Source organism: Narcine bancroftii, chromosome 2, assembly GCF_036971445.1.
Source record: "Narcine bancroftii isolate sNarBan1 chromosome 2, sNarBan1.hap1, whole genome shotgun sequence".
Taxonomy (NCBI): Eukaryota; Metazoa; Chordata; class Chondrichthyes; order Torpediniformes; family Narcinidae; genus Narcine; species Narcine bancroftii.
The window spans coordinates 104,592,612-104,619,419 of record NC_091470.1 but is presented as its reverse complement, the minus strand read 5'-3'; the positions used below and the strand labels follow the sequence as shown (position 1 = coordinate 104,619,419).

The following is a 26,808-nucleotide window of genomic DNA, read 5'->3' as shown; positions in this document are numbered from 1 at the left end:
ATGTATGTGGGTAAAGACAAAAATAGACTGAGGGATGAAGAAGGGTAAGGAGGGTAAAAATCGACCACGATTGATATGTATGCGGGTAAAGAGGTATAAGAGTGAATAGAGACAATGGGCATATGTGAAAGTATCTGTAATTAGAGGAAAACATAGAGAGTATAGACAAGAATTAATAAGAGAAGGCAATGGAATAGAGAGAATAAGGAGGGAATTAAAAGAGTGACCTTTGTGACATATAAAAAGCGAAATCTTTTCTGGGGGGGGCTGGGTGGGGGAAAAGAGCGGTCACTGCAAAATCAGTTGACGCTTGCGAGTGGATTCGCAAATCCAAATGGAGAGGGGAGATGTGGTTGTCCGACAAGGGATAAAGGGCAACTCAGGAGGGGAAGGGGAGACTGGGGATAAAGAAGATAGAAATAGGAGAATAAGGAAAATGTTGGATGTTGTAGGAATGTTGTCTGGTAAAGAGTTGAAAATAAGAAAACAGAAATGGAAAAGGAGGAAAGGTAATGATGGAAAAACGGAAAGAGAAGACAAACAAAATATAAAATGGCTACGCTGAACTATATGACTCTAAATATTAATGGAATACATAACCAAATTAAAAGGAAGAAACTACTAAATTTACTGAAAAAGGAAAAAATAGATATAGCATTTGTCCAAGAAACACACTTAACTGAATTGGAGCACAAGAAATTAAAGAGAGATTGGGTAGGACATGTAACAGCAGCATCGTATAATTCAAAAGCAAGAGGAGTGGCTATATTAATTAGCAAAAATGTGCCATTTAAAATAGAAGAGGAAATAATAGATCCAGCAGGGAGATATGTTATGATAAAATGTCAGATATATTCAGAGCTTTGGAATCTACTTAATATATATTCACCTAACGAAGAAGATCAAAAGTTTATGCAAGATATCTTTTTGAAGGTAGCTAATACGCAAGGGAACATACTAATAGGAGGGGATTTCAATCTGAATTTGGATCCAAATATGGATAAAACGGGGAAAAAAATTAACAGGAAGAACAAAGTAACCAAATTTATAATTAAATCAATGCAAGAAATGAAACTTGTGGACATATGGAGGAAACAAAACCCAAAAGAAAAGGAATACTCATACTACTCGACTAGACATAAAACATACTCAAGGATAGACCTATTCCTGTTACCAGCCCACATTCAAGGGAGAGTTAGGAAAACGGAATATAAAGCTAGACTATTATTGGACCACTCACCCCTGTTATTGGCAATAGAGCTAGAGGACATCCCTCCAAGAATGTATAGATGGAGATTAAACCCCATGCTACTTAAAAGACAGGATTTTAGAGAATTTATTGAAAAACAATTAAAAATGTACTTTGAAGTAAATACGGAATCAGTGGAAGATAAGTTTATACTATGGGACGCAATGAAAGCATTCATTAGAGGGCAAATAATAAGTTATGCAACCAAGATGAAGAAGGACTATAACCAGGAAACAGAGCAGTTGGAAAGGGAAATAATAAACATAGAAAAAAAATTAGCAATAAAGGAAGATACAACCAAAAGAAGAGAATTGGCAGATAAAAAAATAAAATATGAAACATTACAAACATATAAGGTGGAGAAGAATATAATGAAGACAAAACAGAAATATTATGAACTAGGTGAAAAAACACACAAAATCTTAGCATGGCAGCTTAAGACAGAGCAAACTAAGAAAATGGTATTGGCAACAAGGAAAAAAGACAAACAAATTACATATAATCTAAAAGAAATTAAGGAAAACTTCAGAGAATTCTATGAACAATTATACCGAACCGAAAACGAAGGGAAAGAAGGGAAAATAGATGAATTTTTGACTAAAATTGAACTACCAAAACTACAAATAGAGGAACAAAATAAATTAACAGAACCATTTGGAACAGTAGAAATACAAGAGATAATAAAAAATTTACCAAATAATAAGACACCAGGAGAGGATGGACTCCCAATAGAATTCTACAAAACATTTAAAGACCTAATAATACCGCCCCTCCTGGATGTAATCAACCAGATTGATGAGACACAAAACTTACCAGATTCATGTAAAACAGCAATAATTACAGTGATACTAAAACAAGGGAAAGATCCACTCTCACCAGCGTCATATAGACCAATATCTCTGCTAAACACAGATTATAAGATAATAGCTAAACTATTAGCGAACAGATTAGCAGAACAGGTACCGAAAATGGTAAATTTAGACCAAACTGGATTTATCAAAAAAAGACGCACAACAGACAATATTTGTAAATTTATTAACTTAATTCATGCAGTAGAAGGAAATAAAGCACCCGCAGTAGCAGTTGCTTTAGACGCAGAGAAGGCCTTCGACAGAGTAGAATGGAATTACTTGTTCAAAGTATTGCAAAAATTCAGTTTACCGGAGAAGTATATTAATTGGATTAAAGCATTATATAAGGGACCGTTAGCGAAAGTGACAGTAAATGGACATGTATCAAAGCAATTTAACTTAAGCAGGTCAACGCGGCAGGGATGCCCACTATCACCATTATTGTTTGCGCTAGCTATAGAACCACTAGCAGAATCGATAAGAAGAGATAATAATATAAAAGGAATAAAAATAAAAGACAGGGAATATAAAATCAGTCTGTTTGCGGATGATGTGATAGTGTACTTAACAGAACCAGAACTATCAATAAAAGAACTATATAAGAAATTGAAGGAATATGGAGAAGTGTCGGGATACAAGATAAACGTAAATAAAAGTGAAGCAATGCCTATGAATAACGCGGATTTCTCAAAATTTAAGGAGGAATCCCCATTCAGATGGCAAACGCAGGCAATAAGATACCTAGGTGTGCAAATAAACAAAAATCTAGGCCAATTATATAAACTCAATTACAATCCACTAATGAAAAAATTACAGGATGATTTAGAGCATTGGAAAGAGCTACCACTAACACTGATAGGAAGGATAAACTGTATTAAAATGAACATTTTTCCAAGGATACTATACTTATTTCAGGCATTGCCAATACAACTGACAGAAAAATTCTTCAAAGAGTTAAAGAAAATAATAAGGAGATTTTTATGGAGAGGGGGGAAACCGAGGATAGCACTAGATAAATTAACAGAATGGTATAAACAAGGAGGCTTACAATTGCCAAACTTCAAAAATTATTATAGAGCCGCACAATTAAGGTACCTATCAGATTTTTATCAAACAAGGGAAAAACCAGACTGGACGAGACTAGAATTAGATAAAATAGGGGAAAAGATACCTGAACACATATTATATAAATGGGACGAAAAATTGGTACAACATAGAACTTCTCCAGTATTACACCATCTCCTCAATATATGGAAGAAGATTCATGTAGAAAGAAATAAAATAAATTACCAAATACCAAAACTAATATTGACGCAAAATAAGCTACTCCCTTTTACAATAGACAACCTTGCCTTTAGAAAATGGGAAAAAAAAGGGATTAAAAGAATAGAAAATTGTTTTTCAGGAAGTAGATTCTTATCCTTTGAACAAATGAGAGATAAGTACAATATAACTGGAGATACAGCGCTGGCATATTACCAACTGAGATCCTACTTGAAAGATAAATTAGGAAGCAACTTGAGTTTACCAGAGGGAAGTAACCTTGAATATGTGATTACAGATACAATGTTAATCAAAAGATTTATAAAAAATATGTATATTAAACTGCAAGAAAAGGAGAATGAGGAAACAAATGGTAAAACTAAACAAAAATGGGAACAAGATTTAAATATAAAGATAAAAAAGGAAACATGGGAGAAGTTATGCTCTGGAACGATGAGAAATACAATAAATACGAGGCTGCGTATGATACAATATAATTGGTTACACAGACTATACATTACACCGCAAAAGTTAAATAAATGGGACCCAACAGTATCTGATAGATGTTTTCGATGTAAAAAAGAAAGGGGAACAACAATTCATGCAATCTGGACATGTGAGAGAGTAGAAAAATTTTGGGATGATCTCAATCAGATATTAAATAAAATAACAGAAAACAATATACCAAAGAATCCAGAGATCTTTCTCCTAAGTAACATAAAAAATAAAGAATTTGGAATTGACTTGGAAGATGCACAAAAAAGATTTGTCAAGATAGCCCTAGCCGTAGCAAAAAAATGTATTATGTCAACCTGGAAAATGGAAGATAATTTGAAAATACAACAATGGTATATAGAAATGAATAAATGTATTCCATTAGAAAAAATAACATATAGTTTAAGAAATAATATTGAAATATTCGAACAAGTATGGGAGCCTTACATTAAATACAATAGCGAAAACCTACCGGGAACAAACATTACCTAAGTTGATGGAAGGAGAAGAAAAGAAAAGAATGGACTCAGTAGAATTTCTGGTGTATTTTTGTTGAATGACAACATTGTCTAACTGAATTAATGCAACCTAGATTGTATACCTAAAATGGATGAGAGGGGGGGGGGGGGTGGGGGGGTGGCTTGGGAGGAGGGAGGGGGGAGGGAGAAAAAGTCACTGTAAATGTGTGGAAAAGAAAAAGTGTATATCATGGCTATTGTGATTTATGGTGTGAAAAATAAAAAATTTAATAAAAAAAAAAGACTATCAACAGAGAATGCTGCCGTCAGAAAGTAGGAATCTCAAGGATCCACCCCATCCAACACATGCTCTGTTCTCGCTGCTGCCATCAGGAGAGAGGTGTAGGTACCACAAGACTTGCACCACCGGTTTCAGGAACAGCTACTACCCATCCACCATCAGACTCCTCAACGGCAAACTCAATCAGGGACTCATTTACTTGTGCATTTCATTGTTTTTTTTCTCGCTCTGCACTGCATTGTCAGTTTAAATTTAAATTTTTATTTTAAAAAAACACCTTCCGGCCCACGAGCCAGGGCTGCTCAATTACACCCAATTCATCTTCATTTGCTAACATTATTTTTTTACATGTGTACAGTTTTTTTAAAATCTGCCAATAAGTGGTTATATCCGCCTCCTCCACAGGAAAAGGAAGCTCAGGATTATATGTGACATCATGTATGTACTCGTAAATCTGAATCTCAAATCTGGATGTTATCTGACCCATTGAGTTCCGACAGCACTTTCTTTGTGTATTGATGCAGACATCACACCCAGGCTAAGAATTTAATAGGAGTATTACAGTGGGCAGAGTCCATGCCTTGAATAAATAGCAAGGCAATTACTTGTTATGCCAACAGTGACTTGCAGGAGAGGTGCAGCTGATCAAGCTACATTTATGGAGACAAATGGACAGTCAAACTTTTGGGTTGGGCCCATTGTTCAAGATTCCAATGTGGTGAAACTACTATTGTAGATTTCCTGGTTGACCCTGTTCTCTCTGGCTGGCTCGTGACTCCTCCCCTTTCTTCCCCATAGAGGCTCGTCATGCCACAAGCCTACTCCTAGTTCAAGTCCCAGTCAGTGGGAGGGGCCGACACAGGGATGCTGCCCATCTCTTGCAAATAAAAGCCTTCACTTTCAGCAGCTTTGGTCTTTGTGTAATTGATCGTGATTCATCCATTACCTGCAGTTCATATCTTTATGTTGTAATGGTTTTCAAAAACCATTTTCAGCCTGTGGATATGAATGGCCATCTCTAATTGCTGTTGGGAGGCTGGGGTGAGGTGCTTTCTTTGATCCTTGTGGGAAAAGTGCTTCCATACTGCCTTTGGAAAGGGAGTTTCCAGGTTTCGATGCAATGACAAGAAAAGACTGGCAATATGTACATGAGCAAAACATATGAGGACCCAATGAGGGTTCGATCATTGATTTACTTATATTTTATATCTACTGAAATAAAACTTTACGCCATTGATCGTTTGCCACACAGCCTTTTTGACTGTTTTACAGCCATCTTACTAATACCTCCCTTCTTCTTCTTTGGCTTGGCTTCGCGGACGAAGATTTATGGAGGGGGTAAAAAGTCCACGTCAGCTGCAGGCTATTTGTGGCTGACAAGTCCGATGCGGGACAGGCAGACACGATTGCAGCGGTTGCAGGGGAAAATTGGTTGGTTGGGTTTGGGTGTTGGGTTTTTCCTCCTTTGCCTTTTGTCAGTGAGGTGGGCTCTGCGGTCTTCTTCAAAGGAGGTTGCTGCCCGCCAAACTGTGAGGTGCCAAGATGCACGGTTTGAGGCGATATCAGCCCACTGGCGGTGGTCAATGTGGCAGGCACCAAGAGATTTCTTTAGGCAGTCCTTGTACCTTTTCTTTGGTGCACCTCTGTCACGGTGGCCAGTGGAGAGCTCGCCATATAACACGATCTTGGGAAGGCGATGGTCCTCCATTCTGGAGACGTGACCCATCCAGCGCAGCTGGATCTTCAGCAGCGTGGACTCGATGCTGTCGACCTCTGCCATCTCGAGTACTTCGACGTTAGGGATGTAAGCGCTCCAATGGATGTTGAGGATGGAGCGGAGACAACGCTGGTGGAAGCGTTCTAGGAGCCGTAGGTGGTGCCGGTAGAGGACCCATGATTCGGAGCCGAACAGGAGTGTGGGTATGACAACGGCTCTGTATACGCTTATCTTTGTGAGGTTTTTCAGTTGGTTGTTTTTCCAGACTCTTTTGTGTAGTCTTCCAAAGGCGCTATTTGAGAAGGCCACTTAGGAGAAGGCCACTCCGATATAAAACCTACGACCCAAGGACCTCGCTGCCACTTCCCAGCTTGCTTGGCCACGGCACACGAATACCTCCCTTATTCCAAAATTAAATGGTGCTGCTGTGCAGTGGAGCGCAGTGCTACCTGCTGTTGGTGCAGATCCCAGATCTCTACAAGGCGTCCAGGTACGACCTGCGGGAAGGCTATCTCAGATTTAGAATCACAATCAATTGTCATGAACAAGTCACAAAATACGGTGTTTGCAGCAACATCAGAGTGAAAACATTTATATAAACCACTTTTACATCATTAATTAAAAAAACCAAAATAATGCACGAAAAGTAAGTCTTTGGTTCAATGATTATTCAGGAATCTGATGGCGGAGGGGAAGAAGTCGTCCTTGTGCTGCTGAGTGCTCGTCTTTAGGCTCCTGTACCTTCTACCGCTGGTAGCAGAGCGAAGAGGGTGGTGGGGGTCTTTGAGGATAACCCTGCTTTATTAAGACACTGCCTCCTGTAGATGTCCTTGATGGAGATGTCCTCGAAATATCAAAATGGCGGTGCTGCTGGAGCCTCTATAACAGTAGCGCTATCGCTGATGCGGATCTGTGGGGAGCGAGGAGCAGAGGTGCAGAGTTCCCGCGGTGGGTGGGGTCCAACTGTCCAGTCACTTTGTCTTTGTCTTGCACTATTTTTATTGATTTTGCTCTGTGATGTTACTGCAAAACAATGAGTTATGTGACATGTTCATGACAACAAATTCTGATCCTGATTCTGATTCTGAACCAGGGAGTACTGGAAGTATAGACACGACCCTCTCTCGATTGCTCCTTCTGCCCAGACCTACTGCCAATGGCTACGTTAAAGGAGCCAACTGTGTTTTATTTTAGATCCTGTGAATGTGGCGTCTGGGCCCAAGATGTCGGCACCTGTGCTTGGTATCGGCCACGAGGGGTTGTAGACTCCGGGGAAGCAGTAGACTGATGCAAGGCACCAGTAACAGGGAGAACATCCCCTATCAAGAAGGAGAGATCCATATCGACTGTGGACTGCTGGCAACTTGAGGTCAAAGGACTCACACCAGGCTGTGGGCTGCTGGAGACTGGCTGATGAGGTATCAGACTTAGATTTCAAGAGGATGCTAAGGGCTTCTGGATGCTGAAGGCTTTGTCATCCTGAAGGAGGTTTGGATCTGGGCCCAGGTTATTGAAAGTTTGAACTGAACTGGAGTCTGAGGCTGCAGAGGCCATGGGAAGCTGGAGGTGAATCTACAAACTCTCGGTGACTCTGGACGACTCACTTTTCCTTCTCTTTCTGTGACTCATGTCAGACTGAAGCCAATTTTATGCAACATTACATTTGCTTTTATTAACATGACAATAAATAGTATCTGATCTGACCTTGGGAGAGCTCTTCTCAGGAAACATTTTCCCTGAAAACATTTTTAATTTGGCCAAGTTCACCATTATCAATCAATGCCTTGCCTGTCAAAATTAATTTGATAATTTTCCTTCCTGATATTCAAGTTTCAGGAGGTATGGAAATAGAATTGAAAATGAATTTAAAACTCAAACACTGGAAGTCTGAAATAAGATGAGGAGAAACTCATATTGTCAGGCAGCATCTGTGGAAGGAGAAACAGTCAACATTCAATATTCAAGTTGCCTTCTCACTTTCTGAGTTCAATTGAAGGGTCACAACCTACATGGAAAAGATGAAGGAGATGATCATGGACTTCAGGAGGACCAAGAATGATCACCCTCCACTACACACCAACAGCGTTGTAGTGGAGAGTACTAGAGTTCCTTGGAGTTCACTTAACTAGTGACCTATCATGGACACTCAACATCTCGCTTGTCAGGAAGGTGCGACAGCACTTCCTGAGAAGATGGAACCGGCCAAGGCTACTGGCCACCGCCACGTCAACCTTCTACAGGAGCTCTATTGAGAGTGTCCTGGCTGTCTGCAACACAGTGTGGTACAGTTGCTGCAGATAAATGGATCAGAGACCTTTAGAGTGGCAGAGAGGATCACAGGAGTCTCCCTCCAGTGTTTAAATTGGCATGATCTATTGAGATCATTGTCTGAAAAGGCCGCACAAAATCATTGAAGACCCCTTCCATTCCACACACAGCATCTTTCAGCTGCTCCTGTCGGGCAAGAGATACAGGACGATCAGAGCCAGCACCACCAGGCTGAGGATCAGGTTCTTCCCATGGGCAGTGAGAATGCTGAACGACCAAAGGAACTGCTCACACTAACCATCCGAGACTCTTGTATTTATGAAGCAATATTTATTTATTCATTTGTATAGATGTCCTGCATATGTGCTGTTTGTCTGTATGTGTGTAATATCTAGTTGTGTGTCTGCATGTTTTGCACTAAGGACCAGAGAACACTGTTTTGTTGGGTTGTACTTGCACAACTAGATGACAATAAACTTGAGTTGACTTTAACCTGAAACACTAACATTGATTCTCTTTCCACAGAAGTTTCCCGAAATGCTGAATATTTCCAGCATTTCTCCATTTTTACTTTGATGTAATGCAAGTTGGTTTTTGGAGATACATTGCAACAACACAGTTCCAGCCTCGTGGGTTTCCTGGAGTAGGTTAACTTGATGCTGTGCTTTTAATCTTCACAAGGCAACTCTATCTGCCGGACCACAGGAGATCCCTGAACAGTCCTCCCATCATTCTCCAAAGACCTCTTCAGTGACTGGATTGCAAATTGCACTGACATTCCCTCAGTGTTATTTTCAATCCTCTTTTAATAGCGTCAGAAATTGGGTCAGATTTAGTGGGGATTAAGGGAAGGCAGTACCAAATGTAATTTAGTAAAAGCACAAATATGCCGGAGGAACTCAGCAGGTCATGGAGCGTTCATCGGAGGTGAAGATATATATCCAATGTTTTGGGCCTGAGCCCTTCTTCAATGTATGAGCAAAAAGCCGGCAGGCTCCTAAATAAAAAGGCTGGGAGAATTTCCTAATGCAATTTGCATAAATTCTCCTCAAATTAAAATGGATTATTGGTTGGTGGTCAGTAGTCAAGCCAGCATAAGGCAACAGAAATTAAGATACATTCTCCACAGCGAATCAATGGTACAAAGATTACAGTTTAGGCACCACACCAAAAAAAATGCTGATTGGTTAATTGCACCTTCAGGGCAGCACAGGTTCAACCTCTCCATGAAACAACTACATTTCACGACTGTTGCAGATGTCCTCAGTAAACCCGAGGATGGCAAGGTCACGGCTACAGCAAGTGAGAACTGGTGGCTGAAGGACGTCTTCACAAAGGCCTTTAAAGTGAGGCAAAGTTTTAACTCAGCTGGATGTTTAAGTTCACGCTTATTATCATCCAATTGTTCAAGTACAACCTGGTGAAACAGCGTTCTCTGATCCTTGGTGCAAAGCATCTAAATATGCATCCAGACATGACACACGTACAGACAAATGATACATATGCAGTAAAAGTAGATTTAAATTTAATTTTTATATATATACACAATCTGACTTCCTGAGTGTGAATTATTTTAAAATAGGGTGGGCACTGGATCCCAGCACCCACAGCTTAAAGATAGTTGGAGACCAAGACCTTCTCAGATGTCACTCATACATTCACTCTTCAGGGACACACACACATACTCTGGAAAACTAAATGTCACTCCTCACAAAATCATGAAAGATTAATGTAAAATTATATTTTCAGCATCTTACACTTTGTAAGATGATTAAATGACTAAAAATTATGGGAAGTTATCTGAAATCATTGAACTGGTGAGGTTCAAGTTTATAGCATCTAAATGTACATACACAACCTGATGAAACTGTGTTTCTCCGCACAACGGTGCACAAACATTACACACACAATACACAGCACATAATAATCACATATATGCATGGAGATAAAATTTAAAATAAATATGTAAATATTTTGGGATAATTTACATGGTTACTGGATATTTAATTTTAAATTTAGACGTATAGCACAGTAATGGGCACTTCCATCCCATGAACCCGTGCCTCCCAATTACACCCAATTGACCTACACCCCAGGTACATTTTGGAGGGTGGGAGGAAACCGGAGCCCCAAGGGAAAACCCATGCAGACACAGAGGAGAATGTACAAACTCCTTACAGATAGTGCGGGATTTGAACCCTGGTTACTGGGCCCACCTGTCTCATCAACTTTGTTCATCAATCTCTCAGCTTATGGGAAGAAGCTACTTCAGTCCTGATTTTGGTGCTCCTGTACCTCTTTCTTGATGGTTGTGGGTAAAAGAGACCGTGTGCTGGTTGGAAAGGGTCTTCAAAAATTCTTTGAGAAAAATTTAAGCAACGCTCACGGTAAATGTAATCAAAAGAGGAAAGGGAGACCCTTTCTCAGAAATAAGTTCTCAGAAATAGATCCTTGCAGTTAGAACCAGAGCTTTGGAGTGTAGGCAGATAATTGAGTAATATTTCGATCTCTTGTTGAATTTATCCTATTAAATTATTCAGTGATATGAGATGCATCCATTTGGAAAGGAAGCAACAGCTGTTTCGATCATCCACTCTGATAACTATTACCGTTAGGGGCACTGTTCACATTGTTTCAGCACATCCCTGGTGCTAAAATTTGTTTATGTATTTCAAAGAGAATATTAGCGTAGCGGTTAGCACAACACCTTTACAGCACCAGTGATCGGGACTGGGGTTCAAATCCCACGCTGTCTGTGAGGAGTTTGTACATTCACCCCATATCTGGGTGGGTTTTCCCCAGGGGCTCCGGTTTCCTCCCACTATTTGAACCAGGAGTTGTAAGTTAATTGGGTGTAAATTGGGCAACGCGGGCTCGTGGGCTGAAATGCTGTAAGTCTAAATTTAAAAAAAAAAATTTTTAATTAAAACATCGGCTGGCTTTGTATCCATAACATAATGCTATCGTCAGGACTCAACACCGCCACTAACGCTACAATTTCCAAGAAATCTAATCAACAACATTTTGAATAGAATTTCAAATTCAATAGAAGATGGAAATGAAAAAAAAAGCACAGCCATTATTTGCATGGTTGTTCAACATGGAATTGCACATTTAATCTCTTTCCAGATGAAAATCTTTGACATAATAGGCAAACCATTTAGGACCGAGATGAGGAGGAATTTCTTGACCCAGAGGGTGGTGAATCTGTGGAATTCATTGCCACAGAGGGCAGTCGAGGCAGGTTCATTAAATCTATTTAAGAGGGAATTAGATCTATTTCTTCAGTATAAGGGTATTAAAGGTTACGGAGAGAAGGCGGGGACGGGGTACTGAACTTTAAGATCAGCCATGATCTCGTTGAATGGCGGAGCAGGCTCGAAGGGTCGAATGAGCTACTCCTGCTCCTACTTCTATGTTTCTATGTAAAACCTTTCATTGGCACTGCTCCCACCACATTAAATATTCATGCCCTCCATTACTGGCACATCATGGGTAGGGTGTCAAAATGCACTGCCGTTCCTCACACAGGCCACTCCAAGATCTCTCAAACCTGCAACTGGACCACCGAGGGCTGCTGGCTCTGGGGGTACATGACCACCTGTGTACTGCCCTGCGAGTTGTACTCCATTCTGATATATCTCCATTCTGTCAACATCATTGGGACTAAATCCTGAAAAAGTCCCCTCCAAACCTGCAGAACTGTGGGAACTCCCTCATTACACAGAGGGGATCATTCAAAAAAGTCCTCAAGATTCATTTATTGTCATGTCATGAAAGACTGTGCAATATCACATAGAATTTGTTTTTGTCTGCCCTAAGGCAGACAGATTCGCCATCGGCAGAAATAGTCTGAAGTGTCTCTTACAGCTAGAGAAAGAGAAGCAAAGGCGAGTCCCTCCAGAGTCACCGAGTGTCCATGAATTCAGCCACACAAGAGTCCAGTTCAAACCATCAGCAACCTGAGCTCCAGATCTGAATCTCCAACGAGATCAGGAACCCTTCAGCGCCCCCGGCACCCTCTCGCATCCCAATTCAGATACCAGGTACCCCTTCAGCCAGTCTCCAGCGGTCCGCAGCCTGGTGTGAATCCCTCAACCGCAGTCACCAGCATCTCACAACCTGCGTGGATTCCTCACCTCAAATCACCAACAGCCCGCTGCTTGTGTGTTTCTTCAATGGCAGAACCCGTCACTGGCCCGCCACCGTGATTGCCATGGTCATGAATTTCAGGTGACGGCGCTGCCGCTGGTGTGGCCCCGCGGAGAGAGGGGAGCGGAGACACAGTGCTCCTGCAGGGTCCAACCTCCTGGTTTGATTGCCGTCGGCTCCGCACAGGAGCCTGTTAATGGAGCAGACTGTGATTTTTGCACACAAGATGGCAGCAGCCATGAAGGGTTGCAGGCTCCGGGGAAACAAGAGATTGACATAGAGCACCAGAAAATGAGAGACCGACCCCCCCCCCCACATCTGAAAAGGAGAAGCAGAAGAGGCACCGGCCTCAAGCTTCACCACCACATTTTCAAGGGCAATTAGGGATGGAAATATATTCGCCTTGCTATTGCGATACTCTCATCCTGCACTGAAAATCATATTATTACTGACTGCCTCTTCCAGACCCACAAACAGCTGAACAAGGGAGCAGAGAGGACTACCCATGTTCAAGATTCATAGTCATGCCCATAGGAGAGGAGCTGGAAGATTGGGGTTGATGGCTGGGGTCTGGGAAAGGAGGGGTTGTGCCTTCCTCTCTCATCAGGAAGGCACAAGAGCGACTGCACTTCCTGAGAAGACTGAAGCGGGCAAGGCCACCAGCCACCATTATGTACACCTTCTCCGGGAGCTCTAACGACCGGCTGAGGAACAGTTGCTGCAGAAAAATGGAGCTGCTCCCCCTCCACCATCAGACTCCTCAATGACAAACTCAATCAGGGGCTCATTTAAGGACTCTTACTTGGGCACTTTATTGATTTTGTTCTCTCTGTATTGGATAGTTGGTTTGTTTATGGTCGTTATCTGTTTACAGTTCTTTATTCACTAACACTGAGTACAGTTATTTTTTGTGCTACCAATTAGTGGTAATTCTGCCGCACCCGCAGGAAAAAGGAATCTCAGGGTTGTATGTGATGACAATAAATCAGAAATCTGAACGGCCAAAGAAACTGCTCCCGTTAACCATCTGAGACTTTCATGTCCGTGAAACAATGTTTATTTATTTATTTGTATCGATGGATACTTGTCCTGCGTATGTATTGTTTGTCTTTATGTATGTTATGTCTGGTTGTGTGTCTGCGTGTTTTGTACCGAGGACTAGAGAAGGCGGTTTCGCCAGATGACAATAAACTTGACAGAGCAAGGTGAAAACTTCAAATATAACAAGGTTTAGAGTAGACCCTGCAGAGGATAGTGACACCCAGCAAAAAAGATCACTGGGGCCTCTCTTCCAAGCATGACGGACATCTACAACACTTGATGCAGGTGAAAGGCAATAAACATTGTGAAGCATTCCGCACACCCCTCATATAAACTGTTCTCCCTTCTGCCATCTGGTAAGGGCAACACTCAGGTTGGGCAACATTTTTTTCCCCCAAGCCATCAGGCTTCTGAATTCCCAGAACATATGTGGATAGTGTACCGTGGACTTTTACTGTATATGACTTAATATTTTAATATTTCAATGTGTTTAACTTCTAACATATTTAAGTAAATCTTTTCTGTGGTCCTGGAGAAACGCTATTTCGTCTTTAATGTGCGAGCATGGTATGAATGATAAATAAAAGTGACGACTTGAATTTCAGCCTTGCATACATGCAAACTGGGCTTATGAAACATGTTTTTGTTTAATATATATATAATATAAAATAACTAGAGGGTTATTTTTATTCAAAAGAATACATTTCTGCTGAAACACTGCACAAAAATTATAGAGTCATTTTGGTGTCACCCCCTCTAATGGTGACCCCCCCCCCACCCCCGCACCCTCCAGTGATACTAGTGGCTTTCACCCCCCTTAATTCTTCTGCCAGATGGGAGAGATAAGAGGGAGTGACAGGTCCTTCAGTGTGTCGGCTACCTTTCCCAGAGAGCGGGTGATGTCGATGGAGTCGATGGAGGGGAGAAAGGTTTGCATGATGTTCTAAGCTGCATTTGCTTAGCTACCTTTAGTAACTTCTTCTGATCTTGAGCAGGTCCGAAACCACACTTTCAATAGGTAGTTATTTCCAAAAAAAAAACACTGCTCTTTTCTCCTTGCATCCAATTCTTTTGTCTGCTAGAGGAAGGCACAGGGGAGGAGACAGGTGCTGGGGGAAGGCACAGGGAGCGGGGACAGGCACTAAGGGAAGGCACAGGGATGGAGATAGGCGCTAGGGGAAGGAACAGGGGAGGAGATGCGCTAAGGGAAGGCACAGGGATGGAGATAGGCGCTAGGGGAAGGAACAGGGGAGGAGAAAGGCACTAGGGGAAGGAACAGGGGAGGAGATGCGCTAAGGGAAGGCACAGGGATGGAGATAGGCGCTAGGGGAAGGAACAGGGGAGGAGAAAGGCACTAGGGGAAGGAACAGGGGAGGAGATGCGCTAAGGGAAGGCACAGGGATGGAGATAGGCGCTAGGGGAAGGAACAGGGGAGGAGAAAGGCACTAGGGGAAGGAACAGGGGAGGAGATGCGCTAAGGGAAGGCACAGGCGAGGAGAAAGGCGCTGGTGAAGGCACATAGGACGAAACAGGCGCTAGGGGAAGGGACTGGGGCAGAGACAGGCGCTTGGGGAAAGCACATGGGCGGAGACAAGCACAGGAGCGGAAGGTACATGGGCGGAGACAGGCACTAGGCAAACGCACAGAGGAGGAGCCAGGCTGGGGTGGAGTGGCGTGTGCGTAGCCGATCATGAGGCCGGCCGGCCATCCAGGAGGCACGGATGAGGGGCGATTCGCCGGCGGTCACAGCGTTGCCGAGTAGGAGGAGAAGGAGAAGTAGGCGCCGTGGGGAGCGGCTGCGGACCGGGGCGTGAACGAGGACAGCCGGGCGCTGGACCCAGCACGCAGCTCCCCTCCGGGGACGGGGAACAAAGCCCGGAGAGATGGCCTGGAGTTGGGCAGGACGTTCCGCTGTCACCGCCATCCTTTGCCTGGCCATGGCAGGCTTGGGTGAGTTTGCACTGCTCTCCCAGCTGTTGTACCGGGGTCCGGGGCAACGCCAGCTCTCTGATGGCACCTCTCCCCCTCCTCTTCATGCACTTGTCACCGCACCAACCTGTGGTGGGATCCCCAGCCCCCGGGTTCCTCAACAGGAGACCTGCTGCACCAAGAGAAAGTTATGAGAGGGGTAGAGAGGGGAAATCGCCCCTCCCCTTCCCCACGGTCGTTGCCCCCTCCCCTTCCCCACGGTCGTTGCCCCCTCCCCTTCCCCACGGTCGTTGCCCCCTCCCCTTCCCCACGGTCGTTGCCCCCTCCCCTTCCCCACGGTCGTTGCCCCCTCCCCTTCCCCACGGTCGTTGCCCCCTCCCCTTCCCCACGGTCGTTGCCCCCTCCCCTTCCCCACGGTCGTTGCCCCCTCCCCTTCCCCACGGTCGTTGCCCCCTCCCCTTCCCCACGGTCGTTGCCCCCTCCCCTTCCCCACGGTCGTTGCCCCCTCCCCTTCCCCACGGTCGTTGCCCCCTCCCCTTCCCCACGGTCGTTGCCCCCTCCCCTTCCCCACGGTCGTTGCCCCCTCCCCTTCCCCACGGTCGTTGCCCCCTCCCCTTCCCCACGGTCGTTGCCCCCTCCCCTTCCCCACGGTCGTTGCCCCCTCCCCTTCCCCACGGTCGTTGCCCCCTCCCCTTCCCCACGGTCGTTGCCCCCTCCCCTTCCCCACGGTCGTTGCCCCCTCCCCTTCCCCACGGTCGTTGCCCCCTCCCCTTCCCCACGGTCGTTGCCCCCTCCCCTTCCCCACGGTCGTTGCCCCCTCCCCTTCCCCACGGTCGTTGCCCCCTCCCCTTCCCCACGGTCGTTGCCCCCTCCCCTTCCCCACGGTCGTTGCCCCCTCCCCTTCCCCACGGTCGTTGCCCCCTCCCCTTCCCCACGGTCGTTGCCCCCTCCCCTTCCCCACGGTCGTTGCCCCCTCCCCTTCCCCACGGTCGTTGCCCCCTCCCCTTCCCCACGGTCGTTGCCCCCTCCCCTTCCCCACGGTCGTTGCCCCCTCCCCTTCCCCACGGTCGTTGCCCCCTCCCCTTCCCCACGGTCGTTGCCCCCTCCCCTTCCCCACGGTCGTTGCCCCCTCCCCTTCCCCACGGTCGTTGCCCCCTCCCCTTCCCCACGGTCGTTGCCCCCTCCCCTTCCCCACGGTCGTTGCCCCCTCCCCTTCCCCACGGTCGTTGCCCCCTCCCCTTCCCCACGGTCGTTGCCCCCTCCCCTTCCCCACGGTCGTTGCCCCCTCCCCTTCCCCACGGTCGTTGCCCCCTCCCCTTCCCCACGGTCGTTGCCCCCTCCCCTTCCCCACGGTCGTTGCCCCCTCCCCTTCCCCACGGTCGTTGCCCCCTCCCCTTCCCCACGGTCGTTGCCCCCTCCCCTTCCCCACGGTCGTTGCCCCCTCCCCTTCCCCACGGTCGTTGCCCCCTCCCCTTCCCCACGGTCGTTGCCCCCTCCCCTTCCCCATCCTGGGACCACTCGCTCTCCCTGGGGCCTGCCCCCGGGGCTGCCCACACCCCCGACCCCCTATCCCGTAGCTTGCCCCACCTCATGACCTTCACCCCTTCGCAACCTCAGGGGAGTCAAAAAAGGGTATGTTTGTAGTGAGAGAGTTGAAGGGGAACAGAGAGCTGTTTTTGGACAGTGGCTGATATCTGGAACACACTGCCACAGCGGATAATGGAATCAGATGTCGTTCTAACGTTCAAGAGGCATTTAGATATACTCTTAAATAGGTCAGGGTAGAGATATCTGGAACTCACTGAAAGTGGAGATAGTGAATCAGATGCAGTTATAATGTTCAAGAGGCGTTTTCAATCTTTTTGGCTGTGGTGCTCCTCTTTTCCACCACCCCCCCAACCAGGACTCTGCTCAAAGTTTCTGAGCCCCCATCCCTGTGAACCAGCCCAGTTTTGGTTTCTTCTGCACTTCTTCAGACTAAAGAAAGATTGTATTATTTGAGCTGAAAAGAAAAGGAGGCTTTTAATTCAATGTGCTGTGGTCCTCAATGGAGGAGTTGGGCCCCTCGTTGAGAATAGCTGATTTAGACAGATATTTAAATAGGTAGGGGGTAGCGATATCTGGAACTCGCTGCAAGAGGAGATGGTGAATCAGATGCATACATTTAGTTGCACACTTAAATAGGAGGGGTTTGGAAGGATACGGTCCTAAGGCAAAAGCTATTAGCGTAGTTGGGCAAAAGGGTTAGCATGGCATGGTTGACCCAATGGCTTGAACCGTGAGGTAAATTAATACCTTGCATGGCACCATTCCGCTTTACCTTTGGCGTTCCCTGAAGTGCTTTCTAGCCAATAATGTACTGATGAGTTGTTGTTGGAAACACAGCGAGGTCAAGCTCCACAAACAGTGAGGTGAAAGTGACTGAGTGTTCTGTTTCTGTGATATTGGGAGGGGGTAAATGTTGCCCCATACGTTGGGGAGAGACTCCCCGCTGTTCCTCAGAAATGCGACATTAATTAATTTTGGCCTGAACAAACCCAATGTAATTTTAAATAGAGGTGTACCCCACTTTACAAAGACTCAAATTACATAAATTCGCTTTTACGAAGAAAGCCGTGTTCACTTTTGTGAAAGGATTTGAATGAGTTTTTGGTTTTATGAAACTAGCCTCCAATAGTAATGAATGGGCCTTCACTTTACGCCATTTTGGCTTACAAAAGGTTTCTCAGGAACACTAATTTCGTAAAGCCGAGTATTCCTGCATAGACATACATCATGGTAACAGGCCCTTTTGGCCCGCCCAATTGACTTCTTCCCCCCCCCCCCACCCCAGCACATTTTGAAGTGTGGGAGGAACTCGGAGCCCCCAGGGAAAACCCACAGAGACGCGGGGAGAACAGGCAGCGCGGGATCTGAACCCCAGTCGCGGTCACTGGAGCTGTAACAGCGTGGCACTAAACACTACTCCAGCGAGTGGTTCACACGAGACTGGATTATGGAATCCTGTAGCATCAGCTAAGGGAAATAGATAGTTAATGTTGTTGGACTGAAAGGGAGGTGGCTACTCATTGAGGCATGGGGTGGGGTAGTAGCTGGGCAGGAAGAGGTGGATCCAGGTGAGGAGGCAGTGGGGGGGCAGATGGACAAGCCAAGTTGGGGAGAGTAGGGTGGAGGTAGCTGGGAGGTGATAAATTGAGATGAAGGATCCTGAGACGAAACATTGATAGTCCTGATCTGTTGGGTCTCTCCAACTTCTTTGTTTGCTCCAGATTCCAGAGTCTGTAGTTCTTGCATTCAGTTTAGTTTCTCGACAAGAGACTGCACCTCTGTGATGCTGCAGCATCCTCCCCGGTCTTCCTCTAGAGTGGGGATCAAGTGTAAGGGTGGGCCACGGAACTAGCCAACCCTCGACTTCGAGGCGCTAATCACGCCTATTCCTCTTGCCTATCTGGTGATGATTTAAAAAAAATTAAGTGTTAATTTTCACATTAACCTGAGATTCATTCAGACTGTACCCCAACAGGAGCAGTGAAGTTTCCCCCTCCCCCCCCCACCTGCCATTAAATGCACAGGCTGCAGTGGGACCTTCTGGGTAAATCTGTGTAATCAATCCCATCATCCTCTCACCCAAATAAGGATGTACCAGTGCAAAATTACGAGGGGTGGGGGTTGGGAAGCAGGAATTTGAATGAATATCATAATATGATCACTTCCATCTGGTGACGACAGCATAAAACTATTTGTGCAAAGCAGAAGTTGCGGTTGGTTTTATTGCATTAAAGAAGAATTGAGTTTCTTCTGTTTATTGGAGACTGATGTGAGTCATTCACTGTGAAGAAGTCTCCCCAATTCTGAAATTATTGCAGTGAAAACTCAATGCTGGAGAAACTGTTTGACCCGCTGATTTTATACAGCATTGAGTTTTTATTTCAATCACTGTTTGAGTAGAGTTTCATGTTTTAATCTCTGAAATTATTGTTCTACAATTCTTTACTGATATTTTTGTTGAAATGATTATTTGCCGCTTCCACTGTTCTGAATGGATTTAATAAGTGTGATTGTCTAACTGTGTGTGTGAGCATACTTGGTTATTATAGGGTAGCATGGTTAGCTGACAGTTGGTGCAATCCTTTTACAGTGCCAGCGAACGGGGTCCCAATCCACAGCTGTCTGAAAGGGGTTTGTATGCTGTCCCCATGTCCGTGTGGGTTTCCTCCCACCCTTCCAATAACATATGGGCTTTGTCGGCTAATTGGAGTATTTGGGTGGCACAGGCTCATCGACAGTTGTTACCGTTTTAAAAAAATAAGGAACTGAAAATATGTGTCTCCCTTGGGGAGGCCTTGTTAGTTAACTGTCTGGGACTGTTTGAGATGAATTTTATTTTTAAAAGTTGATGATTATGTGAAAGGGCTGCCAGTATCCATGTAACTTGATTTGTGGATAATCCGATTTTTGTTGTAAAGTGTTCCATTTAAAACAAAAACATGTAAATGAATTCTGCTTTCATCAGTCTTAACTGCAACTTCCTGATCTCCCAGAGCAGTCTGCAGATGACTTTTATAGCACAGCATTGAGGGCAGCAAGTTTTGGCACAGCAAGTTCTCACAAACATTCTGATGGGGATATCCAGATAAACCTGGAATGAAACGTCAAAGTCTGCAGATGCTGTGATTGCAGTTTTAAAAAAAACACAGAAATTATCACAAGATGTCCAACCGGCCCATTGAATCTGCTCCCCCATTCTAATCAGGAGCTGGTCCACCCTCTCACTCTGCCCCACTCCCCGACTTTCTCCCCATAACCCTTGATGTCCTGACTAATCAAATATCCATTAATCTTTGTCTTAAATACATCCGATGACGTCCTTTCCACAGCCGCAACAACAAAGTCCACAGACTTGTGACCCTTTGGATAAAGAATTTTTTCCACATCTCTCTTTCAAGTTGATGCCCTTTTATCCTGAAGTTGTGCCCTCTTGTCCTAGAGTCCCCTACCATGGGAAATAACCTTGCCACATCTCCTCTGTCCAGGTCTTTCAGCATTTGAAATGCCTCTAGGAGGTCCCCCCTCATCCATCTGTACTTCAATGAGTACAGACCAAGTGCCGTCAATCATTCCTCATACATACATTCCTGGTATCATTCCAGTAAATCTCCATGTCTTTTCTCAAATAAGTCACCCGAAACTGTGCACAGGACTCCCAAGTGAGGTCTCTCAAGGCTGGAGGAACTCAGCTGGTCTCACAGCATCCATAGGAGGTAAAGAAATATTACGGAGGTTTTGGGCCTGAGCTGGTCTGTCAACTTGACACCCCTACACTGATCCCATGGAGTGCCAGCCCATGTCCTGTAGTTGGATACTGCAGTGTTGATGGCTTGAGAGTGTGCTGATTCATCGATTTTTTTTTTTTCAATGCTATGGTACCTTCCATTCCATGTAGAGTATGACTGTTGTTGCCTCTGGGTGCCTGGTTCCCTCCCACAATGGTTTCTGGATTGCTTTGTTAATTGGCTACAGTTTTTAGTTAAAAAGTGCCCCAGCACACGTATAATTTGACAAAATTGTGTTCTCTGGCCCTTAGTGCAAAACACATAGGCATACAACTAGACATAACACACTTGTAGACAAACAATACATATGCAGGACAAGTATTCATAGATACAAATAATTGGATCCAGGAGGATCAGAGCCAGCACCACCAGGCTGAGGAGCAGCTTCTCCCCATGGGCAGTGAGAACGCTGAACGCCCAAAGGAACTGCTCACACTCACTGTTTGAAAACAATATTTATTTAATTATTTGTATCTATGAATACTTGTCCTGTGTGTGTGTGTGTGTGTGTGTGTGTGTGTACAATCAGATGGCCATAAACTTGACTGGGATGTGGACAGATTCAGGAGAAAAATGGCAGGGAGACCCGAGTGTAGAATAACTGCTGGTATGGACTAGATGAGCCTGTCACTGTGCTGTACAGACGGTGTCAAGTGGTAAGTATGAATGCGGAGAATCCAATGATAAAATAGCCAGTTTAAACTATTCCACAGACACTGTTCGTGTGTTTGTTGACTCTGAATCCTGAGCAGTAATGGTGACACCAACAGTGAGAGGAAGAAACTCCCCTTGCCCCATCCTTTGCCGAGCCTGGAGTTTAGTGTATCGTTCACCCCAAGATTACGCAGGCTGCAGGGTCAGCCAGATGATGAAGAGTTGTGACATCAGATGTAGTTATTTCTGGCTTGGCCAGAATTGGAGAATGTTCACTTCCAAGACGCACACAAGTTCAGTAGAGCAGGGCAGTCAAAATTGATGACAAATTATTTAGAAGCATAGAACAAAAACATTACAGCACAGTACAGGCCCTTCGACCCTCCATGTTGTGCTTACCTTTGTATTCTTGCCAAAAAACACTAAACGCTTCCTACCTTGTAATCCTCTGTTTTTCTTCCCTCCATGTGCCTGTCTAAGAATTTGTTCAATGCTCCTAATGTTTTGGCCTCTACCACCATCCCAGGCTTTTCAGGCACCAACAACTCTCTGCGTTTATATGTTTTTAAAAAAAAAACTTAACCCTGATGTCTCCCTTAAACCTTCCTCCCTCCACTGTGTGGTGACATCCTCTAGTGTTTGCTACTCCCGCCTTGGGGGGAAAAAGGTGCTGGCTCTCATAATCTTGTAGACCTCTATCTAGTCTCCTCTCAACCTTCTTTGCACCAAAGAGAAAAGTCCCAGCTCTGCTAACCTTGCCTCATAAGACATTTTCCAATCCAGGCAACATCCTGGAAAATCCCCTCCGCGCCCTCTCCAGATCTTCCACATCCTTTCGATCCAGAACTGAACACGATATTCTAATTGTGGTCTCACCAGAAATTTGCATCTGGGTGTTCCTTGAACATGGGTCAAACATGACCAGTATGTTTGGACTAAGTATTTAAAGTGAGAGGTACGTTATAGCAGATGGATCATAGCAAAACACTGTTGTGACGGAACTGGAAGCAGTGAGTGAAATTTGGAGAAAAAAAGCTGCAAGGTGGCATCTATGGTTGAGGGATGGAGAGTCCATGTTTTGGATTGAGACCCTTCATTAAGACTGAAAGTGGAGAGGAAGATACTGTAGGGAAGAAAGGGGGGGGGGGATGGGTGAGACAGGCCAGTGGGTGATTAGAGAATTGATGCGATACGAAGAGCGATGGATGGATTTGGTGGGTAAATGGTGAATGAGTTGAGAGATCGAGGCAGGTCAGCAGATGGAGGAGAAAAAAAAGGAGAGAGGTAAAGGGAACAAAGTTCAAATTTACTGTCAGAGTACATGCAGAGATTCTTTTTCCTGTGGGCCAGGAAGAATTTCTTCTTATTGGTAACTGGAAGCTCTGCGCAAGAAAAGATGATGTGTATACAAAGAGAGGACAGATGGAAATGGGGAAATTTGATAGCTGGGTGGAACCAGGAGGGGGAGAGTGATGGGAAAGTGCAGAAAAATAGGAGGAGAGATGGGAACGAAGGAGAGAGAAGTGGGTTTACAGGAAGCGAGGATTCTGAAACAATATTGCAACAGAGTTGAAACTTGCTGTAAATACTGATATCCCTCCTAAAGTGTAACTATCAAACGATTGGAAATACAGTGAAATTAAGGCAGTTTTAGCCAGTGTTGACAATAATTACAGGTCTGATTAGAATATAGAGAGAGAACCTACTGGTTTTAACTGAAGTAAAATGCTGGAGAAACTCAGCAGGTCAAACAGTGCACTTTATATAAGTTTCGGGGTTGAACCCTTGCTGAATTTTCCAGTTTCTTGAGGCTTGTGTAAATGGAGGACCAACGGCAAGGTGAGCCAATTTTAAAATTCCGTTTTTTTTTTTAACCCATTTATTTTCCATGATTTTATTTTTTTGCTTGTTGCTTGAGGTTGCCAGTTGCTTCAATTCTGGATAGCAGGGATTTTTTTTTCCATTTCAAGCAGGAGAGGTTCCTCAAACCTGCACTGATATTCAAAAAGATCATGGCTGATGACACTGTATCCTCAATTCCATGTTTGTTTCCCAGGGTTACCTTTCAATCCCTCATCTCTCAATAATCTGTCCACTTGCACCTATTTAAAGGCTACACTTTGAAAAAGAGAGTGCCGAGGTTTCACAAACGGAAGAGAAGAAAAAGTTTGGCTTGCCATCTTAAATGGGTTTTATTTTTCAACAGTGACCCCCTACTTGCAGAATCTGCCTCAAGACATAGCATCCTCTATGTAGCCATCGGGTTTCGATCAAACCTGCTCTCATCCTTCTAAACCCACCCCCCCTTCCCCAATTCCGGGCGCGACGGAGAACGAGGGGTGACCAGATAGAGGCTTTGACTGTGTGAATGGCCAGAGGCTTTTTCCAAGGGCTGAAATGGGTAATAGGAGGGGGTATGGATCTAAGGTGCTTGGGAGCAAGGATGGGGGGGGTGGAATGTAGAAGGCAAGTTCTTCAGACAGAGTGGTGGGTGCATGGAATGCACTGCTGGGAATTGTGGTGGAGACAGTTATACAATAATGGGATCTTTATAGAGACTAATAGATAGGTTCATGCAACTGAGGCAAATGGAGGGTTTACGCGGCAGGGAAATTTCTAGGCAGTTAACATAAGTTATCAGGCTGACACAATGCTGTGACCTGAAGGGTGTGTACTGAGCTATGTTCACTCCATATTCTCATCATTCTAAACCTGTGATTATTGTCAACACTGGCTAAAACCGCCTTAATTTCACTCGATTTCCAATCGTTTGACTGAGTTACACGTTAGGAGGGATATCAGTATTTCGGCATTTACAGCAAATTTCAACTCTGTTGCAATATTGTTTCAGAATCCCCACCTATGTCTTGATGTATAACATTCCTTTGGCATGAGCTCTTTGAATTTTGTGACCTCTAATTATCAGAGACAGCTGCTTTGCTTCGGTATTTGACAACTGTCAGATTTTACCCTAGAAAAGTCTTTTTAAAAATGTTTAAATTTAGACATAGTGTGGTAACAGGCCCTTCTGGCCCATGCCCAATTACACTCAATTGATCTACAACCCCCCGGTGTGTTTTTCAGCGGTGAGAGGAAACCAGAGCACCTGGAGGTAGTCTACGCAGACACAGGGAGAAGGTACAAACTTCTTACAGACCAGGGTGGATTTGATCCCGGATCGCTGGCACTGGATTGGCATGGCAATAACTGCTATGCCATCCATACCCTCCCCTCATTGTGCACGTTTAGTACAAAATCTCTGGTTTGTGCTAGTCAGAAGCACGATTCCAGGGGAGTTGTGCAGATTAGACTTGGGGGTGTTGGGCCTTTGTGTGATCATATACATTACCATAGAACCATTGCTGTACAGAAACAGGCCCTTCGGCCCTTTTAGTCTGTGCTGAACTGTTATTCTGCCTAATCCCACTGACGTGCACTTAGTCAAATATCCCTCCATGTCCCTCCCATCCATGTACCCATTGAAGTTATATTTAAATATTAAAATTGAGCCCCCATTCACCTCTTCAGCTGGCACCCTCCCACCACTCTCAACGTGAAGAAATTGCCTCGAATGTTCCTCCTAAACATTTCCCCTTAACCTGTGTCCTCTGGTTTGTATCTCACCCAACCTCTGGAAAAAGCCAACTTGTCTATACCCCTCAATTTGTGTACCCCTGCCAAGTCTCCCCTCATTCTTCAGGGGAACAAAGTTCTCACCTGTTTAACCTTTCCCAGAAACTCAGTTCCTGGCAGCTGGGCAACATTCATGTGAATCTTTTCTTCACTCTTGTCAATCTTTTTTCATTTTTAAAAATTTTTCACACTATGAACCATACTAACCAAAATACACACAAACATTTCCCTCTTGAATATACACAGTGTCATTTTCTCCCCTTTTCCCCCTCCCTCCTTCACCCCCCCCACCCACAAAACATTCAACCTATATGATGCATTAAACCCATTAAACAATGTCATCACACAATGAAAATAAACAAGAAATTTGTGTCTTCTACTTTTACATACTGGGTCAGTTCATTTCGTCTTCTTCTCCTTCTGTCATTTTAGGCGGTGGAGGTTCGCGGTACGCGGTATGGTTCCATGTACGGTTCCCAAATTTGTTTGAATACTGTGATGTTATTTCTTAAATTATATGTTATTTTTTCCAATGGAATACATTTATGTACCCTTGCTGTATTCTCAGGCTATCTTCTAATTTCCAGGTTGACATAATACATTCAATCTTAGTGACAACCCTTGCAGTACAATTGTCCTGTGAAAAAGTGAGACCGTGACTTTGCAGTTTCCCGGCCTGGGCAGGAGGACAAGGTTCTATCGCTGCTTGTCCCTATGAGATTTGCTGATTCACATTGAGAGTTAGCAGGTTTTTCTTGTACCTGGGATAGACCCATCAGCAACTCTGATGCATAGACGTTATCATCATAAAACGTATCTTTAAGTACTTTGTTGGAGAGTTAACAACAAGTAAATGGGCCCTGAACCAGCTCTTGCAGCAGACTGCTTGAAGCTTAATCAAGGAGTTTGCTTTTAAGGAGTGCTGTAAAAGGGGAAAAGCAAGGTGGATGTTTTTTTTAATATTTGTTTAATGGATGTGGACTTCATTGGCTATTTAATTGCCCATCTCTATATTACCCTAAAGAAGGTGGTGGAGAGTTGACTTCTCAAACCACTGCAGTCCTAGAGGTGCAGTTGCATGATGTTCGGTGGGAGTTCCAGGCTATTAACCCAGAGACAGCGATCATTTTAATTTAGTGATACAGCATGGTAACAACCTCTTCATGCTGTCCAAATACACCCATGTGATCAATTGCCAACAACCCTGTACGTCTTTGAAGGTTGGGAGAAACCCACGCATTTCAGGGGGAGAGCTTACTGTCCGTGCCACATTCAAACCCGGGTAACTGGTGCTGTATTAGCGCTGTGCTAACCATGCTGCCCTATAGGTCAGGTCATTGTACGACTTGGAGGACAACTTCTAACTGGTGGTGGAATTCTCATGCCTTTGCTTTTGAATTCTGGAGCTCAGAGCCCAAGGCTGTCAAGCATGGAATGCAGGAGTGGTGCTGAGAGCTGGCGCAT

General features: G+C 44.6%; 1 protein-coding gene across 3 annotated transcripts in view; it reads left to right on the top strand.

The window, feature by feature from the left end:
* The first annotated feature begins 15,419 nt into the window (after positions 1-15,419).
* LOC138754062 (disintegrin and metalloproteinase domain-containing protein 9-like) overlaps positions 15,420-26,808 on the top strand; it is a 121,981-nt gene continuing 110,592 nt past the window's right edge. For all 3 annotated transcript variants that reach the window (XM_069917810.1, XM_069917809.1, XM_069917808.1), the window contains exon 1: positions 15,420-15,745. Coding sequence is in view for 2 of the 3 variants with exons in the window: in XM_069917809.1 (XP_069773910.1) it covers positions 15,679-15,745 (67 nt within the window). In the remaining variant the exon portion in view is untranslated. The remainder of the gene's footprint in view (positions 15,746-26,808) is intronic.